This window comes from Trachemys scripta, chromosome 1 (genome assembly GCF_013100865.1).
Source record: "Trachemys scripta elegans isolate TJP31775 chromosome 1, CAS_Tse_1.0, whole genome shotgun sequence".
NCBI lineage: Eukaryota > Metazoa > Chordata > Testudines > Emydidae > Trachemys > Trachemys scripta.
The window spans coordinates 120,269,142-120,296,298 of NC_048298.1; the positions used below are offsets into that span (position 1 = coordinate 120,269,142).

The 27,157-nt window shown below is 40.2% G+C and overlaps 1 protein-coding gene across 4 annotated transcripts in view; it reads right to left on the minus strand.

Moving 5' to 3' along the window:
* The window catches only part of SCUBE1 (signal peptide, CUB domain and EGF like domain containing 1), a 295,072-nt gene extending 268,353 nt beyond the window's left edge, over positions 1 to 26,719 (minus strand). For all 4 annotated transcript variants that reach the window (XM_034783550.1, XM_034783551.1, XM_034783542.1 and 1 more), the window contains exons 1-2: positions 26,571 to 26,719; positions 23,573 to 23,695 (exon numbers count right to left, since the gene is read on the minus strand). In XM_034783550.1, the coding sequence (XP_034639441.1) occupies positions 23,573 to 23,695; positions 26,571 to 26,658 (211 nt within the window). In that variant the 5' untranslated portion in view covers positions 26,659 to 26,719. The remainder of the gene's footprint in view (positions 1 to 23,572; positions 23,696 to 26,570) is intronic.
* Positions 26,720 to 27,157: the final 438 nt, after the last annotated feature.

Below are 27,157 nucleotides of genomic sequence, written 5' to 3' on the forward strand. Positions count from 1 at the left end.
ATACAAACATTCATTCTCTTATTACATTTGCACAGGAGTGTGGGCAATGAGGCATTTAGAAGCAGTTGATTTTATAGGACATTTCTATAGGGAGATGTGCTCTATATCACTTCTGTATGCAACTATATTCCTTTTCCACCTCAAATTCTAACAAAATGTTGGTATTGAAAAGCATATACATCAGTATAAGAGGTGGGTCCAAACCAGAACACTATATCTGAACCTATATTTAGAACACCTTGACCTTGTCTATCTCTAATGGATACAATTTAACAATTGTTATATGTCCACTACTCATGGGCCCTAACAAGCTAGACATTAAACAGCAAGTTATAAGAAAGCTTAAAATGTGTTCCAAAGATTTAATAACTGAGCTGATGTGGGACTCCTATTCAAGAAGTTCTGCACATCTGCATGACTAATACAAATAACTTTTAGCAGATATTTAAAAGCACATGGACGTCTATGAGGATCAGTGCAAAAGGCAATGGATCTACACTTAGTTTATGCAAGCAGATTACTCACAACTGGTATAATTAGGAGTAATGCAAATTAAGATTGAGATACCATCATGTTGTCTGGTAGCATTAACGATTACAACGTGTCATGAAAGAAAATCTCTGATATGCAGCAAAAAAGCTTCATTCTAATAAAATGTGTTAAGATGAGGATTTGAGTAAAGCAAACCGTTTTCCATGATGTGTTTGTACAGTGCCCAGAACAAGAGGGCCCTGATTCATGACTGGGTTGCTACCTGCTACCCCAATATAAATAATAAATAAGAATATAATCAAAAGATTGGGGCATATTTCCCATAATGACAATACTGCAACGTAATGATCCCTTTACATAGCTAGATCAAAAGCACAATTGAAGAATGAGGGAGCTTTTCCATTTATTTCAACAGGCTTTGGATCTGGCCCTTACAGTATACACAAATTTAGGCCCTGATCTCACAAGTAACAGATAGGTCCCTGTGCCTGCATGGGCTCCACTGAAGTCACTAGGGGTCTGCGCACATTTGGGGCCTTAGTTCTCTGATGTCACAGATTTTAGTGGGAGTTTTGTCTGGGTAAGGAGTGCATGATGAAGTCCATAATCAACTGCCTATATACAGTTTGATGTTAAACTAAATGGATTAATGAGTGTATTATTAGAATTTGTAATTATATACCCAGTAATCCATTGAATTTAAGTGGCTGATAAGCGTTCACTTGGGGATATAAAAATGCAGGAAGCTAATATTTATAATAATTCACACGTTAATTTTGTGATCTGTGACTCCAGAAGATTTCAAAAACAAAGAGCACCAATATTCCTTTAAATTACTGCAGAAAAAGTATTTGCCATTGCCCTGAAAACAAACATTGACAGCCAAGAAGTGAAACAAAACCACGTGAAGACATTGTTTTAAATTAAGTGCAAAATATCTACAGAAATGGGTTACCATGTTCAGTCTAAACAACTATTATCAAACAGGCTTCAGTTTTTTAAACAAAACATTTAAGAAAGGCTTACTGTTTTCAGCTGAGGCTGTTTCTGATTACAAAGGAGAGCTTTTAATTAAGATTAGTAAAGCCTAATTCATGATATAATTTGGTTCCTTTAGTTATTAAATGTCTATTAAAACCAAGCAATTAAGGTTAAATGGGTTGAAGTACTTAAAGTGCTCTCCCCTGCCTTAAATAATATAATAGAAAAGAAGAACATATCAATGACTAATTGAGACCAGCAGACGTATGTTTCCATCAAGTTTTATACATCCCTGTTGCTCATAAACTCATAAAGAAAAATCCATTGGTAAACTAGGTCTTCAGTGGTAAATGATATTGTCCCATATTTGAAGTGTTGTAGTCTATAGTACACGAATTTAAGAGCAAAATATAAAACACAAGTTTTATAATGTTATAAATATAGTATAAGACTTGCTTTCATTATGGGTTTTGCCCTTTAATTTTATATGGTTCAGTAAAGAACAGAGTTGGTAAAAATAAAATGCTTTATAAAAATATCAAAAGGGGGAAAATAGCTGCTAAACAATTTAATCAAGTGTAGTTAATCTGTTTTTATTTGACTCAATAGCTGCTTGTATGTGTGTGCATGCACACGTCTGACTAGTTAATGTAGAAACACATGAAGTCTGGGTTCTGGCTTTTATTACTGGTATAATACCCCACCTTTTCCAGATTGCTCATAACTTTGTCAAGTAATTCATTTGGGGTTGAAATTGTCCATGCTTGATCTCAGCTTTGAAGTTAATGTCTTTTGGAAATTTTGAAGAAAACTGGGTCAGCCAGTTTTTGAGTCCTACATCTATAAACAGAAGACACATGTTTTCTGTACATTTTCCAGTCAGGTATTTGGGACACACATAATTTAAAATACTGAAAGTTGGACCCCAATCCTAGAATCTGATCGAGTTCATGCTTGTATGGAGACTCTGACTTCAGTGGTACTCATTGCTGGGTAGGATATTGATGGTTTACCTTTCCACTATCATGTACTCAAGAGGAAATATCCTTTTGTATTCCACATCCCTGGTGTCCTTCAAATCAAGTCTGAAAACTTTAAATGGTGTGTGGGGGTGGGGGTGTGCGCGCGCCTTTGCCATTTTGCTCTGGACATATGCTACATTAGAGGACTTTCACCTTCTTTCTCTCTTTGTTTAATTTACATTTCAATTAGACACCCAGAAGCCTTTGGGCATGGATTACTTGACTCTCAGGGAAGCTGTAGCACCCTACTGTCTGTGCAGGAGGAGAGAAAAATAATTGGGATCTGTGAAAAATTGGTCATTGGTGAAGGGAAAAAGAAAGCGCATTTATTGCAGGTGCATGAATCACTCCATATGCTCTTTGAACTGTAATGAACCTGGTGGCTCATTACTGGATACTGTATTAATCTCTAATGCAACATCCGGCTCGTAGATGGCTCCATAATCCCTCCAAGATAGGGAAGGGAACTACCACCAGAGGTCACAGGAAGGCAGAGGGTGCATGGATGTTGGAGCAAAAGGTTGGAGACAGCAGCCTGAAATCTGATTGCAAAGAGAGGGCCAAGCAGATTGGTAGCTGTGATGAAAGGCTGCAAAACAGCATGTTTCTGGCAAGAGGGCAAGCAGCAGCCATGACAGGTGAATGTTTGGGAGTGACTTGCAAAGTGGGGGTCCATGTGGATGGGTCCAAACAAGACAGATGAAAGGACTGGGCTCTTGCTGGCAGACCTACAGGCCATTGAACAATGGCCTTCAGGAGATGGCTGCTGTGGGTGAGTATCTCTGTCAGTAGACCAGAGGAGCTCCACCTTCATAGAATCATAGAAACATAGGGCTGGAAGGGACCTTGTGAGGTCATCTAGTCCAGGGGTTCTCAAACTTTATTGCACTGCAACCCCCTTCTGACAACAAAAATTACTATATGTCCCCAGGAGGTGGGACCAAAGCCTAAGCCCTGCCATCCTGGGCAGGGTATTGCGGGGGGCAAAGCCAAAGCTCAAGGGCTGTAATCTGAGCCCTGCCAATCAGGGTAAAAACCAAAGCCTGAACCCCACCACCCAAGGAGGCTTGGGCTTTGGCCCTGGGCCCCAGCAAGTCTAACACCAACCTTGGCGACCCCATTAAAATGGGGTCCAAGCCACTTTGGGGTCCCAACTCACAGTTTGAGAACCGCTGATCTAGTCCATCCCCTGCACTGAGGCAGTACCTATAAACCTAGACATCCCTGACAGGTGTTTGTCCAACCGGTTCTTAAAAACCTCAAGAGACGGGGATTCTCCAACCTCCCTAGGAAATCTATTTCAGAGCTTTATAACTTTTATAACTAAAAAGCTTTTCCTAATCTCTAACCTAAATCGCCTTTGCTGCAGATTAAGCCCATTACTTCTTGTTCTATCTTCAGTGGACATGGAAAACAACAGACCATCATCTTCATTATAACATCCCTTAACATATTTGAAGACTGGCAGCAGGTCAACCCTCAATCTTCTTTAATCAAGACTAAACAAACCCAGGTGTTTTTTTAGCCTTTCCTCATAGGTCATGTTTTCTAAACCTTTTACTATTTTTGTTGCTCTCCTCTGAACTCTCTCCAATTTGTCCACATCTTTCCTAAATTATGGTTTCCAAAAACTGGACACAGTATGCCAGCTGAGGTCTCCCTACTGCCAAGTAGAGAGGAAAAATTACCTCCCATGTCCGTGTCTTACATACGATACTCCTGTTAATACAGCCCAGATTATTAGCCTTTTTTGCATTTGCATCACGCTGCTTCATATTCAGTGTGTGACCAATGTAACCCCCAGATCCTTTTCAGCTGTACTACCACCTAGCCAGTTATTCCCCATTTTGTAGTTGTGCACCTGATTTTTTGTTCCCAAGTGCAGTACTTGGCACTGGTCTTTATTGAATTTCATCTTATTGATTTGAGATCAATTCTCCAATTTATCAAGGTTCTTTTGATTTCTAATTCTATCCTCCAAAGTGCTTGTGGCCCCTCCTAGCTTGATGGCATATTCTCCATTCTATTATCCAAGTCATTAATGAATATACTGAACAGTGTAGTACTGGACCCAAGACAGACCCCTGTGGGATCCCATGTCCTCCTAGTTTGACAATGAACCATAGATAATTACTCTTTAAGTGCAGTTTTTCAGCCATTTGTGCACCTGCTTTATAGTAATTTCATCTAGACAACAGATCTTATAAGCAAACAAGGGAAATGTAATGTGGCACTGTGTCAAAAGCTTTCCTAAAATCAAGATATATTACATCTACTGCTTTCCCCCTATTTACTAGGCCCAGTGAACCTGTCAAAGAAGTAAACTAGGTTGGTTTTGGTATGATTTGTTCTTGACAAATCCATGTTGGTTATTCCTTATCACCGTGTTATTCTCTAGGTACTTAAAAAGTAATGGTTTAATAATTTGTTTCAGTATCTTTCCAGATATTGAAGTTAGCTTGACTGGTCTATAATTCCTCGGGTCCTCGTTGCTCTTCTTTTTGAAGATAGATACTTTCATACTACTGCACTGGACTGCCTTTGGGGCTGTTGGTTAATCTTTTATTGTAACTTAAAGCAATTGTGCCTGGACTAATTGCACTGTTTATTTCTGACAGCACTAGTAAAGCACTCACTTGCTATTCATCATCATCTGTGAGAGTGTTTGTGGAAACTCATTGAGAGTTAGAAGAATCTGAAGGGCCTAGTGTTGAGAATGCCTTGAGTGCTTTCCTCTGTGCGTATGGTACACCCAGCCCACTATTAAATATTAAATGAACTGTACCACAGCACTGACAGTGACTCCCTGCAGTTACAAAAAAAAAACAAAACAAAAAACACACTATGGCCATATTCATGATGGTCAGACTGTTGGGGATTTGGAATATGGCAAAGTTTGGGGGATTATAAGAGCTATATTTCTTAATAGATATGGTCAGGATTTGGCCCTTTTTAGTTTGCATTGTTTGGATATTAAGACAGAAGTAAATGTTATTTTTTCAAAACAAGGTTTTATGGAATAAGCTTCAAAGACACAAGCTTAAACGCATAAAGAAGGAATGCAAATAGATCTAGAGTTCAATTATTATTGGCTGAATTATTCCACTGATGTCAATGAGACTATTCACAGGTTCATAATTGAATCTAAGCTCCAACTACCAGATAATCAAATTAGAACAGAAGTACTCCAGTGCTATATCCTTCTGACAAGAACAAGTGGGGGGACCATGTATATCATGTAATAGTTCTGTACAACAGGTTTTTCAGTAACACTACTTACAATGAATAATAAATTACTAGGCTCTCACCATTTCAAATTGTATTGGCTGAGGCAGTGAATGAAAATAAATTAAGCCCAATTTTCATGTCCACACCAAACACAAACACAAAGTTTGTTTGGCTAATAAATTGAATGCAGGAATCAAAACAATTTAAGGTCATTTTGTGTATTTAATATCATCTCTGGTATTGCCATCAGAGGTTGTACAATAATGCAATGTCAATATATATGAGAACTTGGTCATGAATCTGATGTTATTCATGGTAGCAGATTGCATTGACTTCAATGGAACTACTCCATTGTTTAGCGCTAAACATGTTTAAGTGTCTGCATGATCAGGGCCTTACCTTATCTTCCCCCCACCAAAGGGAGAAAAACTTTAATCTTTTGCAACTTCCTCTGAAGGAGGAGACACTACCGTGTCAAGATGATATCCTCAATTCAGTAAAGCACTTAAAAGGACCTAAGCTTACAAGTTAAGCACAAGTTTAAGTGCTTTGCTGAATCAGAGCATCTGAACAAAATAGCAACACAAAATACCATGGAGACATATTCCTCCTGCTAGGAATACTGGAAGTCCTAAGTGTGAAGGAAACCCTCACAACCTAAATACAGGAAGGACTGGTAGCACCACCTATTTTTAAGGTTGCCTGACATTTACCATTATAAGATCTTGTTTTCCATTGCTTATAACTTTGCCAAACATTAACCATTTGGGTTGAACTTTTGCCACATGCTAACTATTTCTGGAAAATTTCAGACAAATCAGTTCCGAGAATTAGACTAGGAGAAATGATTTTGTCTGCCTATTAAAAAATTCTGGCAACCATTTCTTTAAATAGTGCTAGTGTCCCCAGGCTTTGAAGCAGAGGTTTGAAATTTGGCCAGGGACTGGCCTGTGTGTCTTTGTGCCTTTTGCCAGCCCCATGAAAATCTGTCCCAATTTAGCCAAATTATAAACCTTTGGATAATCTCAGTTTGTGCAAGCTAAATAGAGACTTCTTAGATTTTAGCAGATAAAATTCTCCATACATTCCATTCTCATTGAACATGCTTTCGCCTTTCCCAGCTCCTGGTGCTGACCAGACTGTGCATGCCTCATTCCCTCACAGCTTGTACACACTAGTGCTTACCTTGCCATAACTTAGGTTGCTCAGGGGTGTGGAAAAGCCACCCCCGGAGCGATATGTAAATTATACCGACCTAAGCACTGGTATGGACAGCGCTATGTCAGCAGGAGAAGCTCTCCCACAGCCATAGCTACTGCTGCTTGGGGAGGTGGAGTAATTATGCCAATGGGAGAACTCTCTCCCATCGGCATAGAGTGTCTGCACTAGCAGCGCTACAGTGGCACAGCTGCATCGGTACAGCTGTGCCACTGTAGCCATTCTAGTATAGACTAGCCTTCAGGATAACTAAGAACACAAAGCAAGATTTTCCCTGTAGTTGCTTCTCCAGGCTGGGGTGGGGCTGGCAGCAGAACTGAGAGCAGGGAAACTGGCTCTCACGTGCTCTCAGTGACCCTCTTGCTGATGCTCAGGCAGCACTGCGGAAGCTGGCTGACTTAAATGCAGAGGGGATGAGAGCCAGCCTGGAGGGAAAGAAAGGAATACACTGGGAGGAGTAGAGTCAGATTGGGACTAGCATGAGGGGGGACACTGGGACTTGGATCTGGAGTGATGGAAAAGAGGTTGGGAGTGGGATGAGGACCCAGAGTTGGGGAAGAGACAGGACTGGGACAGAGTCACAGTGGAGGGGACAGGGCAGAAGCGGTCAAGCTTGAGAAAAATATGCACAAGGGTCTGACACCATTACAGCACTCTCCCCCACAGAGCCTGGAATGGACCTGAAGATTCCTGAGTCTCATCATTACTCTTCTGTGAGCAAATATCTGTGAAAGCCCCTGGCAAAATACATCTCTCATCCATCTCTAATGCTGGTCCTCAGATTATGTCAATCTGCTATTTCTTTCAGTTACTCTGTTAGCTCAAGGGATAGTGGACCAAAAGGTTCCAAGTTCCCTGTTGGTGATCCATGTGGGTGTCAATATGATGCCACATGATGGAATTTCTGTTTTTTCCAGTTTCTTTTTTAGGAAGCTAGGAAATTACACACACAAGCTAGAAACACATTATAAAGGATGCAAAGCAAAGCACTCAAGAGAAACAGTCACCTGTGGAAGTTCGCTAAGGTTATCTGATTTTTTTTAGACCCTTTACATGTGAAAACTAATTTCCACCTTTGATTTAACCATTTCCAGTCCTTTTATATTGATAAAGTCTTCAAATTTAACATCTAGGGCTGAAAGTGTGCTGTGTAGATATTTCCACTCACAGCTTATTCACAAATATAGTCACCAAAGCCAGTCTTCAGGTTCACCAAAGAACATAAGAACGGCCATACTGGGTCAGACCAAAGGTCCATTCAGCCCAGTATCCGACAGTGGTCAATGCCAGGTGTCCTACAGGGAGTGATCCTAACAGGAAGTGATCTTCCTCCAGCCATCCATCTCCACCCTTTGACAAACAGAGTCTAGGGACACCATTCCTTGCCATCCTGGCTAATAGCCATTAATGGACTTAAGCTCCATGAATTTATCTAGTTCTCTTTTAAACCCTGTTATAGTCCTAGTCTTCAAAACCTCCTCAGGTAAGGAGTTCCACAGGTTGACTGTGTGAAGAAGACCTTCTTTTTATTTGTTTTAAACCTGCTGCCCATTAATTTCATTTGGTGTCCCCTAGTTCTTATATTATGGGAATAATTAAATAACTTTTCCTTATTCACTTTCTCCACATCACTCATGATTTTATGTACCTCTATCATATCCCCGGTAGCCCTAAGGATTAATCTGCTGGTCTGTATAAATATGTCTTTCTTATAAATTTGAGTATTTGATGTATTAGGCTTATAGATTTTATATTAAAAGTAAGTTTGGCTGTAATGCAAGAGACCTACCTACAGGCTAAAACCCTGTATTTTCAGCTAATGCGAAGTTAACACATTTTGAGACCCTTACCCCGAAAAGTAAAATTAGACAAAACACCCACGCAGATGTCTAGAGACCTTTACCTGAACCAATAGCAATAAAGGGTGGAAAAAGGGGATTTTTGCCCACAAATCTAACAGATACACCACAAATGCATACATACCTGTCATCCATACTCACATACATACTAGCCTATGGGTAAGTGTACCCTAACATTTCTGTGGGGGAAGAATGAAATTTGGGCATAAGAGGAAGGATTTCCGACTAATGTCCTATAAAAAGGTAAGACAGCTCACCATTAGACAGGCAATCTACCCACCTATCTGCTCCTGTCTACTCTTCATTGCCTCAACTATGTATCGATGCAACTCATTTCCGACAGCTATTAACTATTAATAGGCCGTATTTTATTTCTTTCAAATTGTAAGTTTAAGGTAACTAGACTGAGATTGCATTTATTTCAGTTAAGGCTTAATAGGTGAAGCCAGAGAATAAACAGCTCTGCATTAGCTTCCTCTGCCAGAGGTGTGAAAACGGAAATTGCCATAGGCGTGGTACCACATCTCCCAACACCAGGTTATCAAAACAGGGTGTGAGTATTAATCAACTTTGCAGTTTATAATCTTGTATATCTTAAAGAACAGTGATAAGTGTAACTCTGTAATTCTAACTTTTACCATTTGCTTACTATCTTCATTGATTTTAATAAAAGGTCTTTATGACTATATCTGTCTCAGTGTAAACTTCCTGTCATACCCCCAAAGTTCCTTTTATAAACTCCGTGAAGCCTGATTCAGGACAAACTTTATCTTCTGATCAAACAAATTGGTGAGCCGAAACCAAATACTAATTAATATCCATAATAATTATTATTAAAATTATTAATTAAAATCAATTAGATCAAATTAAATTAAGTGGGTAAATTAAATTAACCCTACTAACATACCCCAAATCAGGCAACACCCTCCTTAGTCTCCTCTTTTCCAAGCTGAAAAGTCCTAGCCTCTTTAATCTCTCCCAATCTGGGGAGAGTCTCTGAAAGATCTGCATCTGGGAATGATATGCATCTCTGACTGCTGTCTGCAACGCTAGGACCTTCACAAGCTCCCTCCTAACCTCAAGATGACAGCCTACGCTGACCTGCAAATGTGGGCTATGACCATGAGAAGAGAGCCACCCAACTGCAGGCAGTCATCAAAAGCTTGCACAAGAAAGGATCAAATCCTGGAAGCATGCACGTGCACACACCCAATAGCATCAACACCCTAACAGCAGGTGGGAAAAGAGAAGGCCATCTGGGGAGCAGGGAAAGACAGGACCTGGCCTCCCACCCACCCTGAATAGTGGCAGTAGCAGCCTCCCATGCACGGAGGAAACATGGGGCCAGATAAAAGAGAATCTGCTTCCCCACCAGCAAAAACTCCTTTTTTTCAGGTAGGAAAGAGAAAAGGAGATGCCTTAGGAAGCAAGAAAGGGAATCCCAGAGAGGACAGAAGGCAGTACTATGGGTATCACCAGTTGAGAGAAAGAGAAGATCTCAAATGGAGGAGAAGATATAAGAAGGACAAGGGAGATCCAGAGAAGGGAGAACAGAATACAAGGGAGACAGATGAAAATGTAAAGAGGGAGAACAGAAAGGGAAATAAGATTATGTAACATGAGAGAGAGCAAGGTGTGGGCTAGGGGACAGTTAGGCAGACGAATACTAGAGAAAATATGAAAGGGAAGGAATGCAGGGAAAGGATATGTTGCTTCGTGGGAGAGGAGGGGAGAGAAAACTAAACAGAAAGGAGAAATACAGAAAAATGTTGCTAAGATAGACACCATGTATCAGATATATAAGAAGTGCAAAGACAAAGACACACAATAGTTAGGTTAATGAATTTTACTTATTCTCCCCGCAGACATCTCACACTGTATCTTTGTACATTTGGGGAAAGGGATAGCGTTATTTTGAATACTTATTTTACATCATCCTAGCTGGCCCCTTGGGATCCCATAGCTCAATAACTGGAGGCAGTGACCAGCTATCTGTATTTATATGTGAATAAGTTTCTAGAGTATACATACAACTATCTGGCAGATCGGGAGCTTAACAGCTATTTAGAAAAGCGTCCTTGGAAAAATATTTTTCCATATTGACAAATAGGTGTAGAGCTTTGACAAATGAGGCCACATTCCCAATCCTGGTATTTGTTTAGAGTATAGTAGAGTATGACAATATTCATATTAAAGAAGAATAGTTATGAAAAAATGTTAGGAGATAATACTTTGTTCAAAGTAAAAAGGGAAGAGTTCCAAATTAGGCCACTGGGGGAGCTGTTCATGGTAGCTCCCATCTGGCAGACCACGGTGGTGCTCTGACATGTAGGAAAAATGGGTTGCGGGCTGGAAAGAGGACCTGAAAATAAATAAAAGGGAGGCACACCCCTTTTATTGTATAAACTGTGGAACAGTCAAAATAGCTCAATCCAAAAGAATAAACTGAAGGTTCAAATGAACCCTGCACAGGAAGGAGAGCCCTGCTCAAAGAATTAAAGGAACAGCAGGAGAAAAGTTACCATAAGTAGCTGTTTCAGTTGCACTGCAATGAAGTTCCATTAAGATTCTCACAAGAGCATTTCTGTGCTTGTATGTTCCTTCCAACCTCCAGTAATCTCATGAAATTCATCTCATGGAAAAGCTGGGAGGTAGACACTTGTAGAAGTCTGTGCAAGATAGAGAAAAAATTGCAGAGGAACAGGACACCTTACTGTTAGATACTGAGACACCTTTTCTTTAGGTTAAAACAAGAGATATACATGAAGTTCTCAAATCAACAGGGACTAGCAGGAGGAAGAAACCAGAGATATTGTGCTCAGATCAGATGGGCAGCTGATCACTCAGGGCTACATTCTCACACACTTTCTAATATTGAGTAGTACTTCATTTTGGAAGTAGCTCTCACTGAAATCAATGGAGTTGCTCACACTACTCAATGTGAGTAATGATGGAAGAATTTAATACTTAGAGGAAAAAGCACCATGAAGTTGGGAGATGATGGAATATCCCTTCGTCTATGCTGAACTGGCCAGCTGCAAATCTATTTGACCAAAATAAACAACAGTTATCTCTGATATAGGGGATCCAGTCTGGCAAGAGAGCCACAATTCTAGAGTAATGCCAAAATCAGACACACGCTATTAATGACTTAAGTGGTCTACAGGAACGTATCAGAAGACCTGTAATTGTAAAACTACAAGTACAGCAATTTCAGTACCCTAGTGTTCCCTAAGGAGCTCAGGATTGTTGTACAGCCAGATCAGAAAGGATCAGATCAGTTATTATAGCTTCAAGCACCAAACCGAGACCAGGTTACAAAAGGGTATAGAGACTAAGAAAGCTATAATAAAGGCTATACATTTAGGACTGAAACTGCGTACTTACGGGGAAAATACATGCTCAGTCTTATCTGCAGCAGATTTTCAAGACACAATACATAGAAAAAGGATGGAGACAATTTTTAATAACATTTGACCAGAGCGGTTCAGCAACCCAGAGAAACCCTTTTGGATTGTTTAATTTGCTGGAAGAAGCTGCAGCAGCATATTATGTCTGCATCTGACCAAGCCAAGTATTACCTAAAGCAAATGTTTACAGGCAATAATGACAAGGCTATGCAGTGATAATATTGAGGCTGAAATGAGGCAATATTTGGAAGGTCCCAGAGGATGAACCTTGCTTGAGGATATGAGCCTTATCTATTGTAATGAGATGGATCAACAACCAAAGGGGATTCACTGGGGCAGAGCCTTTTCAGCAGATTGAAGCAGCCAGCCAGAGCAATCCCAAGGCAGCCAGAAAACACAAAGCATAAACAGGCAAGAAGAAATGCCTAATGTTTCAGAAACTAGAGAACAACAGCAGTGTTACCACAACAGGTGGTGTCATTGGGAAAGAGGGTCCAATACCAAGGATCTGCTGAGAGTGGATTGATGGAACAAGCTTGGGGTCCTAGGAAAAGCCGGCATCATCATTCTATTCAAGGGGGTCCCGAATGCCATTGTGATGACCCTTCCTTCTGTGGCAGTGAAACACACTACACAGAATGAGGTATCAAAACAGGAGTTGGGAAATGAGAACTCTGAGTGGATCTCTGTCTTGCCATTGGATTGACCAATGCAAGCAGCGGCTGTCTAGTACTGTATGGATAACATAGAGACCTATTTTTAGATGGCATCCTGATGTACAGCAAGGGTTTTAAGCAGTACATGGAAAATATTTTTAAAAAGTGCTTGAGAAATTGCAAACCTATGGGGTTAAATTAAAAATGGTCAGCATGACCACCTCAGAAAAAGAGAAATCTGGTAGCTGGGAAGGTTAATTTCAAGAGAAGGGTATGAAGCAGACAGTTGACATACGACCACCACCATTCAAAGTCTGAACACTAGAGATCAGAAATATTATCTATCCTACCTATCTCATAGAACTGGAAGGGACATTGAAAGGTCATCGAGTCCAGCCCCCTGCCTTCACTAGCAGAACCAAGTACTGATTTTGCCCCAGATCCCTAAGTGACCCCCTCAAGGATTGAACTCACAACCCTGGGTTTAACAGGCCAATGCTCAAACCACTGAGCTGTATTCCATGAGGTAGAAAAAGCTAACAGATTTCTTGAGGGTTCATTAGATACTTCTTCAATTGCTAAATCCTTACTGGGACCCTTTTAAAAAGGACCTAATTAACAGGGGAACAAGAAACTTTCTACTTGCTTCCTGCCCAGAAAGACACCAGGAGGTATTGGAAATGCGGATTAACAGTTTATCTACCCCATTTGTGACCCAGTCAGAATTCAGCCAACCATTCATTGTAATCATTGTGTTGGCTAAAGGGCTAGGGACATTATTGTATCAGCAGTGTGAGGATAAATTGCACATAATAGCCTTTGGATCACAAACATTTATCCAGGTAGGAATTGTACTGCCACATGCATTCCAGGAAATCAGAATTCTCCACTTTAAAGCAAATTCTTACTGAACAGTTTAGGCTCTATCTGTACTGTGCTCCACACTTTTCTGCCTATATTGACTATGACAAAGCTAAATGCCTTGCGCTACTGATGGGTATCAGAATTAAAGATTTCAATTTCATCATAAGCCTGGGAAAACTCAACATCAATGCAGGTTCTTTCTCTGTATATGGATAACCTATACTTGGGGTCAGTACAATGGCCATGGGTGACTAGTAGACAATCCCAGTTTGAGGAGAAAGTATACCAGCCCTTATTCCAGACATGTCCAGACAGCAATGGGAGATGATCCTCTCCTCCTCACACCCTTCCTTCAGCCAAGAGGTGCTCAAAGTAACACAGGGTAAGAAACCCTACAGAACCCTAAAGCCTCACTGAGATGAGTAACTGAGTGGTAAGGCAGAAAGCAAGGCACTTAGTAGGACACAAATGGCAGCAGACTCCAGCTGTGAGGCTCTTGATACAAGAATGAGTCTGACTTAAGATTGAGGAAGAATTCAAACCCCCCCCCCCCCCCCAAAATAAACAAAACATCCATGTTGTGCTACCAGAACTCTATAAACTTTTGCATGAGAATAAGGCCCATCTTGGGAATGAATGTGTGCGCTCTTTGAGGCAAGAATTGTCTTGTGCACCTGTTTGTACAATGCCTAGTACAATGGGGCCCCAATGTTGGCTGGGGCCTTAAGGTTTCTACTGTGACATGATAAATAAAATTTCATTCAGCACAAAAGCTATTCTATTAGCCACAAATGAAGAACTAGAATATATTAGCAATGTGTCAGTTATTTAACAGGGACAATTTCAGAAAAAGCGCCCCCTTGCACAATATTACCACCACTATCCTCTGCTAGGTCATGTGCACTGACATTTATGCATTAGAAAGGAAGGGACTACAAGTATATTGTAGTGTATAATAAATCACACTCAGGTCTGCCCAACAACCAATCAGGTACAACAGCTGCTGACTGATTATTCAGAGACTTTACCCTTCAGTTTGGGTTTCCTGAGAAGACTCGTGAGTGAGAACTTGAGAATCAACTATTCAAGAGATTTTGCAATGATAATGGGACACAAAGCTCGTGTTGCGCTCTCTACCATGAGCAAGAAAAATATCAGCAGCATTATGAACATTACCAAAAGGAACAACATTCACATTTGAAGGATTATGTTAATTGAAAAGTACATGTGCCAACCATAGAACTACCATCGACACTTTTTAAAATTCTGTGTGAAGTAAAAAAATTTAAAAGTCAGGCCAACTAGGTAGACCAATGATAAGAACAGCTGATGAGAGACTATGAAGTCGCTGTGGAAAAGAGTAGAAACTCAGCAGCAAGAGGGAAAGCTTATTGCATGTCAGAAAGCTCAGAGCAGAGCTTTTCAAGCCATGAGAAAATTTTAGTGACCTTCTGTGATAAATGAAGGGGGGAGAAGGGTAGCTCCCTTTTATGGACACCCAGCCAGCCAGTTAGCTATTAAATCCCTCTTTGTAGCTGTTCTCTACTTGCTTTACCAGTAAAGGGTGAAAGGTTTCACTGCTATGCATAGGTAAAAGAAAGTGAGTGGGCACCTAACCAAAAGAGCCAATGGGAAGGCTAGAGCTTTTTAAATTTGAGAAAAAACTTCCCCTTTGTCTGTCTGTTTTTCTCCAGAGAGAGGCGGACAGGGCAGAGCTATGCTGTAAGAAGCTTGGACCAGGTATGAAAAAAAAAAAAAATCATCAGTATCATACCTAGAACTACTCATTTAAAACCCCAGATATGTAAGTAGATCAGGAAATGTCTAGGAAGATGCTATTAGGTTTATCCCTTTTATTTCTTTATGGCTTGTGGATTCCTCTGTGCTAACCTCAAGTGCTTTTGTTTTGCTTGTAACCTTTAAGCTGGACCTCAAGAAAGCTATTCTAGGTGCTTAATTCATGTAGTTTTTTTTAAATCTAGCAATAGCCTGAGTTTCCAGATGTATTTTCTTTCTTTTTTTTAAATTAATAAAATTTACCTTTTTTTAAGAACAGAATTGGATTTGTGTGTCCTAAGAGGTTTGTGCACATGTTGTTTAATTAGCTGGTGGCAACAGTTGATTTCTTTTGTTTTTCTTTCTCAGCTCTTTCCTGGAGGGGGAGGATGAAAGGGCTTGAGGGTACCCCACAGGAAGTAATTCTGAAGTGCGCCTTCCTAGGCTCTCAAAGGTGTTCTGCACTTGGGTGGTGGCAGCATCTACTAATCCAAGGTCAGAGAAAAGCTGCAACCTTGGCAGTTTAATACAAGCTTGGAGTGGCCAGTATTAATTTTTAGAATCCTTGCGGGCCCCCATCTTCTGCACTCGGATTGCCAGAGTGAAGAATTAGCTTTGACAGCTTCCTCTCCGGAAGACTCACATCCTCCCAATATGACCTAATTTACATTGTAGAAGACAGGATTCTGTATAGAAGATGAAACCCCAAAGAAGAACAGGTGCAACTGAAGCACTTCCTTGTGATGGCCTTCCAGCTGTGAAGGTAACTGGAATACCAACCTGAAGGGAAGGCTTGAGCACAAAAGATAAGCTATAGGAACAAGCAATTCAACAGGCTATCAGATAAAGTCACTTGTAGCCAGGTACAGGCACAGCCTTTAGGAGATTATCTTGAAATACTGATTACACTGGTCTACAATTTTTGAGAAGTCGTCTGCTTCAGAGATAAAATGTGCTATTTATTATGTATTTTGATGTGCTGAATTCAAATATGACAATTAAAACAACTGATTGGCTACTGTTTAAGATATTTAAGTTTTTACATTTTATGTCTATGTATATTGTGTAGATAGTAGAGTTTTAATCATAAATTGTAAACCTAGGTCTTTTCATGTGTTTATGGTTGATTTACATGATAATATTTCACCTGTCCTGTTTATGTAACACTTTAAAAATCAGCAAAAGGGTTATATAAATAAAATTTATTATGAAACAAAAGGCAAAAAACTATTCTGTACATAATTTAGTCCTATTCAGTGTCTACTCGGCGCTTCATGGCTTGTCTCTTGTATTCATTAAATGGAGCATCTCTTGTCACTGTCCAGCAATGGTCTGCAAGCATTGATGGGCTCCATTTGCCCTGATAGCGTTTCTCCATTGTTGCAATGTCCTGGTGAAATCGCTCACCGTGCTCGTCGCTCACTGCTCCGCAGTTCGGTGGGGAAAAAAATCTAGATGAGTGCGCAAAAAATGTATCTTTAGTGACATGTTGCAACCAAGGCTTTTGTATGCCTTGAGGAGGTTTTCCCACCAACAACCTGTAGTTGTCTGCCTTGTTGTTTCTGAGAAAATTTATTGCCACCAACTGGAAGGCTTTCCATGCCGTCTTTTCCTTGCCATGCAGTGCATGGTCAAATGCATCATCTCGAAGAAGTTCGCGAATCTGAGGACCAACAAAGACACCTTCCTTTATCTTAGCTTCACTTAACCTTGGAAATTTTCCATGGAGGTACTTGAAAGCTGCTTGTGTTTTGTCAATGGCCTTGACAAAGTTCTTCATCAGACCCAGCTTGATGTGTAAGGGTGATAATAAAATCTTCCTTGATTCAACAAGTGGTGGATGCTGAACACTTTTCCTCCCAGGCTCCAATGACTGTCGGAGTGGCTAATCTTTCTTGATGTAGTGGGAATCTCTTGCACGACTATCCCATTCTCAGAGAAGACAGCAGTACTTTGTGTATCCAGTCTGCAGACCAAGCAAGAGAGCAACAACCTTCAAATCGCCACAAAGCTGCCACTGATGTTGGTCATAGTTTATGCACCTCAAAAGTTGTTTTATGTTGTCATAGGTTTCCTTCATATGGACTGCATGACCAACTGGAATTGATGGCAAAACATTGCCATTATGCAGTAAAACAGCTTTAAGACTCGTCTTGGATGAATCAATGAACAGTCTCCACTCATCTGGATCGTGAACGATGTTGAGGGCTGCCATCACACCATCGATGTTGTTGCAGGCTAGAAAATCACCTTCTATGAAGAAGAATGGGACAAGATTCTTTTGACGGTCACGGAACATGGAAACCCTAACATCACCTGCCAGGAGATTCCACTGCTGTAGTCTGGAGCCCAACAGCTCTGCCTTACTCTTGGTTAGTTCCAAATCCCTGACGAGGTCATTCAGTTCACCTTGTGTTATGAGGTGTGGTTCAGAGGAGGAGGATGGGAGAAAATGTGGGTCCTGTGACATTGATGGTTCAGGACCAGAAGTTTCATCCTCTTTCTCGTCTGACTCAAGTGAGAACGATTCTGGTGCATCAGGAACCAGCAGTCCTTCTCCGTGGGGTACTGGGCGTATTGCTGATGGAATGTTTGGATAATGCACAGTCCACTTTTTCTTCTTTGACACACCTTTCCCAACTGGAGGCACCATGCAGAAGTAACAATTGCTGGTATGATCTGTTGGCTCTCTCCAGATCATTGGCACTGCAAAAGGCATAGATTTCCTTTTCCTGTTCAACCACTGGTGAAGATTTGTTGCACAAGTGTTGCAGCATATGTGTGGGGCCCACCTCTTCTCCTGATCTCCAATTTTGCAGCCAAAATACAGGTGATAGGCTCTCTTAACCATAGTGGTTATACTGCGCTTTTGTGATGCAAAAGTCACTTCACCACAAACATAGCAGAAGTTATCTGCACTGTTCACACAAGTACGAGGCATCTCTGCTCACTTTGGCTAAACAGCAACGTGTCCCTTTGCAAAATCAAACACTGACAAATAAGAGAGCACGACACTGTATGATTTCTAGAGCTGATATAGGGCAATTTGTTCAGCAGAGTGATGTAAGCTTCGTTATGATTGCATCATCCATGACTTCTAGGAATAACATGATGCAATTCATATCATGTATGATGCAATACCAGCTTCAGATTGCATCATTCATTGTTTTGCCTAAAAAGCAAGTACTGTCCAAACCCAGTCATAGATTTATTCATAGATCCAGTCAAAGATGTATTTTAGTCATTTCTGGTTTAAATTGAGATCCCTTCCCTTTATAACTCACTTATCCTCCGCCATTCCCAAGTCAATATTGGGTAGTATATACTGACCCAATAGCATATCTTGAAAACTAGAGCCAATCAACAATTTTAAGCATAATTTTCGTTCTCAGTGACCCAGAATTAGTAAAGTTTGACTACATTTATTTCAGAAGCATTTTGGCTGTAGAGCAGTGTTATAATTGCCAGAAAGTTGAACTCCCAGGCACTGATATCATAAAGACAAATACCTTCCATGATCATTTAGGACAAATATGCTATCAAGTATGGGGCCTTCAAGTGGAGACACTAGCTCTAGAGGACCCTTGCAATCAATGACATCTTCCATGGCATACGGTATTTTTTCTGTCAGTGGAAAATATCAATAGTGTCCAAAATGGATACTAGCAATTCTAGCGATGGGATTGGAGCTTTATAGTTGCTCCATACAGTTAAACAAACAAACACACACACACACACACACACACACAGAGTATATATGTTTAATGCCATTTTAAAATGTTGAAAGTGACATTTCTATAAAGAAAGGGAGTGGCTTCAGACAATAGAAGAATAAGGCCACAGTTCTGGTACTTGTGGTTATTAACATATAATTTAATATTTGGATCCTAGAAGCATATTTTAAACACCTTAAACTGGGTAGTTTGTTCAAAGGGGATGCAAAGTTGCAGGCTGGACCACGGCATAGGAACTGCTCTTTGTGGCTCCTGTCTTCGTATCTGGTAGAGCAGCAGGAGCATGGGTGGGAGCAGAAAATGCGAAACTAGGGAGAACAAAAGAGGGTGAGGGACACAGAGGGATTGGAGGACCTTTCCCCTTTATTGGGAAAACTTGGACAGTCAGAGAAGCCCAGTCCAACTGAGGTTCATGGAAAATCAAAGTTTAGAGGAGCTCTGTACAGACAGGAGATCCCTACCCAGAGAAATTAAGGATCAGCAGGAAAAGTTACTGTTTCAGTCTAATTGCTAAAAGATGACTTCAGGTTCTCAAGAGAGTGTTTCAATACCTGTAAACTTCTTCCAACCCTTTTGTTTATAGAGTAGCAACATATGCACAGATTCCAGCACAAGAAAATGGGCTCCACTTTTCCTACAGCAGAAGAGGCAAGTATTAACGTTAAGATCCCACCTTTTTATTTTAAAATGATTGACTAGATTTTAAAAAGTACACAAATAAGTCCAGATTTGTGAGTTTGTATTTTTTGTGTAGACAACATGGGTATCTGACCAATTTTATAAATTCATAAATCAAGTATGTTTTCAATCCCTGCCCTGTTCCCAAAAATGTCATTTCCATTGACTCAAAAAAATATTTAAGGCAGGCCCTAGGAAAAAATGTTACCATGTACAGTGTAACCCATTTACAGTATATTTAACAATTTTAGTGACCTCTGTTTATGGTTTATAAATCTTGATTTGTTTCAGCTCATTACAGCATGTGAGCTGCAGTTCCGGTTATGGGGAACCCCAGCTTATTTTGTAAAATCTGGTTCAATGGAGAAAGCAAATTCACTATCAGAGGGTTACCCTGTGTTGCATTTTTTTAAGAAGTAAAGCAACATATATGATGGTTCTCACTGGCATTTGTAACGGACACCTAGTGAGGCAACATTATCTTTCAAAATTACCTCTTGTTTTCATAGGTAATAAATTTCAGTAGATTGAAAACCATTTGGAAGAACTCTGGTATAAAGAGTCAGAATAATTAATTGTTCCAGTTCTGGCTTTGACACTGTAGATATTATTATTTGGCATATTTCACTGGGAGAATTATCTTTGTTATCACAGGCATAACCGCATGCATCTTACAAAATAGCTTTCAAGAGTTTGGCTACTGGCAGTATTTGTCTTGTAGTAATGTATTACATAACAATCAATGCTGTTGCTCTATTTTTCTCTGTGGTTTTTGTAAGTTTGACCTCAAGATGCAAAATTAATTTATTTTTGCTGAGTAGCAGACTGGGAGGTAGATCTTAGCTCTGCCACTGAGTTGCTGTGTGACCTTACCTTAACCTCCCTCTACCCAAGTATACTTCTCTATATAAAAAAAGCATAATGATGTTCACCCACCTTATCAGGGTCCTGTGGAACTTTATTAATGAATGATTGTAAAGTGATTTGAGCTCATCAAATTGAGAGGAGTTATATGAGTATTATAAAATAAACCTCCAGGCATTTTAAGAATTGGTAAGTTTGAGGAAGGGAAACATTTGAAATATGTCAAATTGTCCCCCTATCCCAAACAAAATTTTCTATCAGATGAGAACTTAAGATGGATATAAAACTGCTGCAATGTTCTTACCATAACAATCCACATAATATTAGTAGACACTAAGGTTATATATCATACTCAGTACATAATCCCTGGTATTACATTTTAGAGAGTTTACATTAATTTACCTGAATTAACCAACAACTTAACATCCATGCAGAACATGTCCAAATTTGCCTTGCCTACTTTACTTATCAACTTTGACAGATGCTAAATACCATCAAATACTAGAGTTTAAAATTAGCCATACAAATTCCATTTTGTACACAATTTTGCAGGGAAGTCTGTACTTTACTACTCACAGAGCTGTCTTTTTTAAATGAGCCAACGTAAGTCGGGCAAAGAAAAATATATGTATTAAATAAATATGGATATCAGCCAGGTCAACCATTAAACACAGATCAACAGCTAAAATATGAGTCATTAATGCTTAAGGAAATGCTTGATGTGGAAAGCCAGTACAGCAACAAGGATCAATGCTAAGGACATCACATCTTTTGTAGCAATAGCTTTAATTAGGTTCTCTCTAAGTGTAGAGCTCATTGTCTGGAAGATAAGAATGGGGGAGGAAAATGGAGCTGGATAAATATTCTCTCAATCTATTTGCAAGAAAGAAAAAAAACACCTCTGGCTTCCAACAAACAGCAGTTCAGAGACACTACAGCACCAAGAGGTGGACAGTAGGAATTTATTTCTGTCAATTTAAGCCCAAGACAAAAAAAATATGACAACCACAAAAAATGCTTTATGAGAGCACTTGAACAAACATTTTGGAAGTCTAGTGAGAATAATATGTGGTTTCAAATTTTCGTGGACTTCAGCAAAGTCATTTTTAGGTCTTTAATCTTTTTAAATGGACTGGCAGTATACTGCACTAAGAAAAACACATGGATTTGGAAGGGAATTGATATCACTGCTAAGCATCTACAAGTGGAAAAAAACAAAAGAAACCCCTGCATCCTAGGGTGCCAACAAAGAATGATCTTTCTGGTGAAGTGCAAAAGACAAGATGGAATTTATAATATTTGAAATATTAATTTATATAATGCCTATCAAAATACCCTAGACACTTAGAATGGACTTAAAGATGAAAGTAAAGCCACCATTAAAGTCAGCATAAATACAATAAACCCAATGGCATGTCAAAGGCCCCTTGAAATAAAAAATGGGCTTTAAAAAAAGGCTAATTCTATAGCTTTGCACAGATCAAGTAGGGAAGGTGTTCCACAGACCCAGAGATACACATAGTCACTTTATATACACAAATCACTTTAAGAGTCCCCCAATGGTTTTGGTTTTTTGCTCAATTACAGTCCTTGTCCTACGGAAATTCTTCGCAGATCTTCCACTGACTTCAGTGGGGGCTGGATCAGGCTCCTGGTGAGGTTCCAGAAACTCAGGAAGGTTTATAGTCTCTTGATAACATCAGTAAATCAGATGTTGGACAACTGGGTTTCCTACCCAAACTTTTTAATCATTGTAATTCAAAAGCGGGGGGGGGGGGGGGGGGGAATTTGTCACTTACACAAGAACAAGGGGACACTCAATGAAAATGAAAGGTAGCAAATTCAAAGCCAACAAGAGAAAATATTTTTGTCACATGATACACAGTGTGCCTGTGGAACTCATTATCCCAAGATATCATTGAGCCCAAAAAGCTTATGAGCATTAAATAAAAAGCTTTGGATACCTACCTGGATAACAAGATCATGCAGAACTATACTAGTAAATATGTAAAAAAGAGCTTTGGAAGATGTATAAACCTGGACTCTTCAAGGTTTATGCCAATGTCTAACTATTAGGGATTAGGAGGAAACCTTTGTGGGGAGGGTGGAGAAACAGGTTAGCCCATGACTGCCTTCAGTTTTTTGCATCTTCCTCTGAAACATCTGGTACTGGTCACGACCAGCAATGGGACACTGGAGTACATGGGCCAATGGTTCAGTACAGCATCTTATGCTACTACCTGTCTTTAACTGTGGGAAATTTGAAAGAGAAATAACAACTAGTTCATAAACTGTCTCTCCCATCACTGATTTGTGTGATATGAGAATTAGACAGGAAGGTCTAGAGATCTACTCTCCCCTCCATCCCCCGTAACCACACACTGCAGTTCAGGGTCACTGCTTAGTACCAGCCAAAACTGTTTGGAGTGTTCCGGGCTCAGATCCCTCTCCACCAGGGTTATGATCACGTGATTTGAATAGGACCTTTTTAAACACTGAAAACTAAACACCTCCTTGCGCTTCTTGGAACATTTTTGTTTAAAACAGGACTGGTTTTGATAGAAGACGATTTCCCCTGGTTTTATTTTTAAAGCGGACTATAGGACATGTTGAAGCAGAACAATTAGCAGAAGCAGCAGGGGATGCTTGCCAATAAACACCAAGATTTGAGGTTAAGCAGCTGTAAATCTACATTAATCGTTTGAGGAATTCAACTATTTACAGAAGCTTTTACAGAGCAAACAAATAAGAAAGGAGGGGGAAGAGAAAAGAAAGAGCAGCTATCCTTACCTTCACATTGTTTCCCTTCTCCTTTATAACCCGGTTTACAGATGCATTTGTAGGATTTAGGTGTATTTTGACATATTGCATCAATGTGGCAGTCGTCTGTCCCTTCGGCACATTCATCAGCATCTGTAATCACAGAATGAACACATGAGAGATCGAATAAGAGATCTCAATAGTGAGAGATCAAAAAACCCTTTACATGGACACTCCAACTGAAGAAGCTGTTTAGTTGACTGCCTTCTGAGTCTCACTATGAACAGAGGGGTTTATTTTATTTGGTTATTGTTGCTGTTGTTCTTTTTTACTTGTATAAAAATATTCCAAGCTTTAATTCTCTTAAGCTAGTTTTATTCCTCCACAAAGTTTAAAGGCTCAAAAAATCCTACACATGCATTAGGAATTAAATCATTTGCATGTATTAGAAGTTTTGAATCTACACAGTCTGTAGTGTAGATCTACTCTGGAAAAGTGTACACACTAATTTTAACCACCTCCATTAGTCTGTCTAATCAAAATAAGAGATGGTTTAAGTGACCCGGAAAAGGAAATTTGGATATTGCCAGAAAACTTATCTTTTTAATTTAGAAAGATAGATACCAGTTTAAATAAACTATCTTAGCAGGGCAATGAGAAAAATATTTGAAGAGTCAAACTACATTAATCCTTTTTTATTAAGGGGCCAAAAAAATAAATAAATAAATAAAAAAACACACCAACCCCCCAACAATGAATGGGAGAGCATAGGGAACTCCAGAAATGTGTGGGGAGAAAAGTAACCTGCAGTAAATGTATATATACAGCCCAAAACTCATTTAAAAGAAACCGCATGTTCAACCTTTCTGAATGTTCTCCTTCCAGAGTCTTTAATGATGTGTAGACTTTTTAAACAAGGATACTTTTTTTTAAAGCAATCTTGTAACCCCCCCAATGATGAACACTGGTTGTCTCCTTAGATTTTTTTTAAAGGGGGGGGGAGGGAGAGAATGGGTTGAGAAGAAGGGAATGTTAATGAAGTGAACATATAAAGATAAGCTAACCCTTTCCACTGAAGTTCTGCGGATGTACGTGGGAAAATTAAAAATCCAGTGCAAACTACACACACTTCCTCCTTTCTCCATCTACTGTAGTTGAACGCATGAAGTGACTGAGAAGAGGCAATGAAGTTGCCAGGGGGGAGGGAAATGACTGACCCTTTGGAAGAATGTCAGTTTCTGTGGGAGACTGGCCCTCCAAAGCCTCAGCGCTAAAGGAAGAAAGTGGCCATGGGCTATTGACTGCTGTCTTAATGTCAATAAGGAAAATCCCCCTTAGTGGGAATACACTTCAAATGGATTTCCTCACAATTTAATGCAGTAGGCACATCTGGGGCTCCCTAGCTAGACACACACACACAGACGTAGAGGGAGCTCTCTGATCAGGAGTAATATTTTATTATCTGGGTAACAGTTAAAGCACGATAAAGTGAAGCTAGGATTTATGCTTATAAAGTAACGCGGGCGGGGGGGGGGGGGGGGAAGAAGGAATCCAGTGACATCCATGTGCAGTTTGTTTCATGCCAATTAGATTAACAGATCCTCAGAAAAGGTGCAGTAAAGTGAAAACAGTTGTATTGTTAGCTTGAAATCCTAACGCTAATTGTTTCAGAAATGCTCACTCAGCCATCTCCAGTGATGAAACAAGGATCCTTCAAAGTCACCGGGGACAGGAGGGGCTATTTGGAGGGAGGCGAATAATCAGATATTGCACACATCAGAGAACTTTGCAAAGAGGGGGAATAAAGGACAGAATTGCTTTCAGGGTGCACCTTCGCTTTCCTTTAAGAATCTGAACAAGCAAACAACAAGGAATCCGGATTATTATTTTTTAAAGGAATAGGAAGAAAAAAAGTTTTTTCCCCTCTCGAACGCTGAGTATTGTGTCTCCTTGAGAAACGCAGGGCTGCTGTAATCGGGTTCCTTCTTTCTTTCCCTTTCGTTTATTTTAGCTGCTGAGCCAGTTCAGATCTAGCTGTGATTTACGTGAATTCACTTGGGGAGGGAGGGGGGGAGGGCTGAGGGTATTTTGCTCAGATCAACCACAGATTCAGTCAAGCACAAAAAGAAGAGAAGATTTTTTTTTAAAATGCCTTGGTTCATATTTTTGAATCATTAAACTGGCACCCATCTCCCGTCAAGATCAGCAAAAGTGACAGCTGGGCTCTTTATAATGCCGTCAAAAATTCAAACTGCATTGAGCCAAGGGGGACATTTCGCAGCAACCAGAAGATGCCTGGGAGTCAGGCGTGAATGCCAATGAGTCAAATGAAAAGGGCAAAACCAATTATGAGCTTTTCCCCTCCTACTAATTTCACGTTGTCTTTCTTGGGCTACAACAATTTGTACAAGGGCATCGTGCATTTTGCTTCATCAAGCCCTTTATATTTTGGGAGAAGCGATTAAAAAAATCCCACCTTAAGTCGTTTTTTTTTTAAATCAAACTTCAGGAGCTATATATATCTTTACTAACAAACCGGGTAAACCCTCACTGGTTTACAGCATTTCTATTGAGAGAAATTACAACATAGCGAAGTTTATATTTTATAGAGGGGGGGAGGCTATTTAAAAGGTATAAGATAAGTGGAGGGTAATATCAGGTCTTTAGGTTAATGGAAGGACTCGGGAAACTTTAAAATATACAATATCTAACTTTCTCCTTGCACAGAACCTAGATTTATTTGCACCAGTTATCTATTTTTACAAGTACTTATGGGAAGTAACTTTTAAAAAAAAAATCCTTCCAAAAACGTCTCTTTGAATATAAGAGCATCAAACACAGAGGACAACTCCTCCCCACAGCAACTTTTAAAGCCCTTCGCAATATTAGCAGCAAAATAGATCTATTCTCAATCCTCCCTCCTTCCCCACACCTTTATAGAAGAAGAAGAAATACAGTCCCTTCATCAGCAATTGCTTTCCACAACCCGAGTCTAAAGAAAGAGGAGTAGGTGAAAGATCTCTCTTACCTGGGACCCCATTGCCTCCCGCAAACCTGCCAGTATATAAGAGAGCGAAAAACAAACAAAAGTGCCATGAAAAACAAACAGTCCCCATGATAATGATATGATTCGATGCAGTTGGTGTGTTTCTTTGATAAGAGACGCGCTTGGGACTGGCAGAGGGGAGCCAGAGAAACTGACGCGCTGACAGCATCCCGCTGATTCGCAGAGGGACCCGGGGGGTGGGCGGGACAGACGGGGAGGAATTGCCAATCCCTCCTCGGGCTCTGGAGAGAGGGGAGGGGGAGGTGGAAAGGCAGCAGAGGGGAGGGGCCGCTGGTGGAGGGAATTGAACTCTTCACAGAGCCTTTTAGGAAAGATTTGTATTCCTTCCCTCTCCCCCCCAGCCCTTCGCTCTATTCTCCCACTTGTCCTTGCTACCTTGTACTCGTTCCCACAGGTAAGAAACACACAGGATGGGGCTGGGGGGGGACTGGTTTCATTGCCACGAGTCATTTTTCAGTACTAAACACTGGGGACACTCAGTGGAAAGGTTTATTTTTTTCTTAAATATTCAAGGGTCTAATTGACCCCTTTTCACTTAGATCTGGTGG